The sequence below is a fragment of the Elephantulus edwardii genome, unplaced genomic scaffold (assembly GCF_000299155.1).
Source record: "Elephantulus edwardii isolate Elephantulus edwardi_28Jun2011 unplaced genomic scaffold, EleEdw1.0 scaffold00030, whole genome shotgun sequence".
Lineage (NCBI taxonomy): Eukaryota > Metazoa > Chordata > Mammalia > Macroscelidea > Macroscelididae > Elephantulus > Elephantulus edwardii.
The window spans coordinates 12,032,366-12,036,261 of NW_006399780.1; the positions used below are offsets into that span (position 1 = coordinate 12,032,366).

Sequence of the window (3,896 nt, forward strand, 5' to 3'; positions counted from 1 at the left end):
GGAGGGGAAGACCCTCTATGAGATGGATTGATTCGGTGACTGGGGTAATCGGGATGGGTGTGTCAGAGGCGATGCGGTTGGCGCAGGATAGAGCAAGGTTTAGAGCTGTTGTGCATAGGGTCGCTATGAGTCGGAAACGACTCGATGGCACATAACAACAACAACAACATCCATAGTTAAATGTTAGGGCACATCTGATTTAATCCATTTTTTTTTAAAGTCTAGCTGTATATCAGGAAGGGTGTTCGCCAGGGATGTATTCTGTCTCCATACCTTTTCAGTCTATATTCAGAACAGATCATTTTGTATGCTGGGCTATACAAGGAGGAATGTGGCATCAGGATTAGAGTAGGATTCATCAACAACTGGCATTATGCAGATGACACACAACCCTGCTTGCTGAAACTGGGGAGGACCTAAAGTGCTTGCTGCAGAAGGTCAAGGACTGCAGCCTTCAATATGGATTGAAGCTCAACATCAAGAAAACAAAGATTCTCACCACATTAGCAGCATCATAATGGATGGTGAAGACATTGAGATTGTTAGCAGTTTTAGTTTGTTTGGTTCTACAATCAACACTCTTGGTAACAGCAGACAGGAAATCAAGAGACGAATTACACTGGGAAAGTCAGCTGTTAGGGACTTCTCCAGAGTACTGAAGAGCGACAATGTCAAGCTGGAGACTAAGGTGTGCCTGATCTGGGCCATAGTCTTCACAATTGGATGCTTTATGCTGGTGAGCTGGACAGTGACTAGGGATGATAGTGAATTGATGCCTTTGAGCTGTGGTCCTGGAGAAGAGTGTTGAGTATACCATGGACTGCTAGGAGAACAAACGGGTTCACTTGGAGAGAGTGAAACCAGGCTGCTCCTTTGAGGCAAAGATTCTGAAATTCCATCTGACATACTTTGGGCATGTTGAAAAAGAGGGACCAATCCTTGTAGAGGGACATAATTTTGGGGAGGGTGGTGGGACAGTGCAAGAGAGGAAGACCCTCAATGAGATGGATCAGTTCCGTGATTGGGGTTATGGGAGTTGGTGTGTCGGAGACAGTGAGGTTGGCACAGGATAGAGCAGGGTTTAGGGCTCTTAAAAATAGGGTTGCTGTGAGTTGAAAGTGACTCGACGGCACATAACAACACAACAACAACAAGCTGCACATGAAGTATATGATAGTCTGCCAGGGGTCTGTCGCCAACAGAGGCAGGACAACAATCATGAAACTATAATATAAAAGAAATGTGAGAAGTGTTGGAGGGGGAATACCCTGGGTGGATACAGAAAAACCCATTGGAACTCAGTTGAACTCCAGTATTCTACCAAACCCTAAAAGTGATATTCTAAAATTATTGTTGCTGTTAGGTCTTATTGAATCAAGTACAGTTCATAGTGACCCCATAAACAATGGATCTGAACCTTGTTCTAGCCTGTGCCATACTTGCCGTTTTAAAACTACAGAGATTTTTAAAAAAAATTTATTTTTGCTTTGTTTCCAAGTTGTTTAGAATACAAAGGGTCCATTTTATTGCCTTGATGAACTATGATTTAATTTTCTTAGTGAACTTTAAAGTTACTGTTTAAAATTACAAGTATTAAAATTTTATCAGTTGGCCTTTCTGAAAGTCGTGAATTTAAATACTGTCTTTTTTCCCTCCCCTTGCAGCTGTTTGGGGCAACGTCGTTAATATGAGGTAATTTTCTTTTCTTTTTTTTTTTTCTTGCTCAATTTAAGAATAAAATTGGGGTTTTACAAATATATTTCAGTTGTAATATATATGCTATTGATGTGCCTTGGTTTGGGAGAAAATATTTTTAAGCAAAACAGACTCATCACTATTTAGTCTGCATGTGGGCTGTTTCTAGCAATCTCTGATCTCTTGAGCTGATTATAATGTTCAGCTCAGTCAAACCTCCACGTCAGTGTCAGTCTCTGTGTACCTATGATCTCCTCCTCAGTGTTCTCTGTCATAGTTTTCCCTCTTTGTGTAGGTAATAGAGCTTTAAGTTCACACTGCTAAGATGGAAATCATATTTCTGGGTAGCTTGAACAAGGATACGGATGCCTCCTGCAAAAACCTTTGCAGAAGAGAATCGTCTTAAGAACAATGTGATGATGAATGTCTTCATAGGAGCAGGCTAGACGAGTTGTGAGCTCTCTCAGGTGTAGCTCTGGAAGCATTCTGGGGGTGTGTGTTTGTGTATGTGAGTGTATAATCTTTGCTTCATAGTAGATCAGGAGATAGAAAATAGGTTAAGAAAATAGATTTGGAACTGTTAATATGTTGTATGAAGAAAAATTCACATTATTTTGTATTTCTTGGTGTTAAGAAATATAAGAATAACAGAATCGTGAGCTGATAAGTTTGGATTAGAATTTTAATCCTAGCTACAAGGGTATCCAGTGATAATCTTGTGCTCCACCCCCAAGCTTTTCATACTGAAATGTTTTTTCAAAGCATGTAGTGCAGCATTGATTCGATTCCCACCGTGGGAGCCTGTATGCATCTTCTTGATAAGGATGCTTCTGCATGTAGCTTGGTGGGGTGTTTAGATCTCTTTTCTGTCTAGGGAAAATTTCAATTTTGCATTAAGTCCTCAGGAAACACCTGCAGACAAACCTGTCCTTAAACACACTTCTTGTCTTTAATTGAAAATTTCTTGTTAAGTGTAAGGTAGAGGGTAAGATAGTTTCATTTTAATAGAAACAGTACATTAGGTAAGAATGAACATGTTCATAGATTATGGATTTAAGGGGATTCCTTCTCCTGAATTTTCATGGTTTCCTCTGGTTGTCCTGGAGGGGATTGGCGCAGAAGGAAAGAAAGAATTTAGCCACCTTGGGTTTGTGTTGTGGCAATTTACTTGGTAATAAGTCTTGAAGTCACAAAGCCTTACAAATTATCTCAGTTTTGTAGTTTTCTACTCAACAGGTCTATCCAGGAAAATGGTGAACTGAAAATTGAGAGCAAGATTGAAGAGGTTAGTCTATTTTTTTTATTTGGCTTCTATTTATCAACCTGTTTGTCAAAGTAATTTCCTTTGCTTCTGTTAGTGTCTTTATTCTGGCACCTCTGGCTGTGCTAAGATTTTTAAACTGTTTCCCCTTGTTGTTTTAAGAGTAGACTTTCTATTTGTTATTCGGTAGATGCAGTCTCTGAGTCAATATTTGTTCATTTTATTAGATGTGACATATCAAAGCAAATTCTACCTTAAAGGCAAAATTGATTTTAAGCATTTACATGACTTTTCAAGTGTGACTTTCTATAATTCCTCAGGGAAAAGGAAGTAATTGCCGTCACCAAGGATGGCAGCAAAGACTACCATCTACTCACTTGAGCAGATGGAAAAATGAAAAATGACCGTAAATCAGGTGTTGGCACATGAGAGTCATGAAGAGTTTTGATGCTTTGGAGTGTAATGTTAGAAAAGATTACTGAATGTCCCATGGACTGCCAGTAAAATCAAGTCTGTCTTGGACAGAGTGCTCCTGAGAGGCAAGGATGGTGAAACTTTCTCTCACATACTTTGGACATGTTGTCAGGAGATGCCAGTCTTTGGGAGAAGAAAGACTTTTAGATAAAGGTAACAGAATCAGAGAAAGGGAGGAAGACCCACTACACGGTAGATTGACACAGTAGTTATAACAGTGGGCTTGAGCATATCAGAGACGGTGACGATGGCACAGACTAGGGCAAGTTTCAGATCTGTTTTGCATCAGGTTGCTGTGAGTTTTAATGGACTCAATGGCATTACAGCGACACACGACAATAAACATAACAAACATTCTACAGATGGAGAAGTCTTACCTACTCATTGAAAACACCCACAGCTTTTGGTTGCTTAAGGAGAACTTGGGTGGTGTACATTTACCATCCATGATTGCTAATGGAAAGAT

General features: G+C 39.8%; 1 protein-coding gene across 2 annotated transcripts in view; it reads left to right on the top strand.

Moving 5' to 3' along the window:
• Positions 1-3,896, top strand: part of UXS1 (UDP-glucuronate decarboxylase 1) — a 133,829-nt gene that overhangs the window by 43,741 nt on the left and 86,192 nt on the right. Inside the window, exons 2-3 of one of the 2 annotated variants that reach the window (XM_006883834.1) lie at positions 1,665-1,692; positions 2,917-2,980. In XM_006883834.1, coding sequence (XP_006883896.1) covers positions 1,665-1,692; positions 2,917-2,980 — 92 coding nt within the window. The remainder of the gene's footprint in view (positions 1-1,664; positions 1,693-2,916; positions 2,981-3,896) is intronic. The other variant, XM_006883835.1, reaches the window with a different exon arrangement.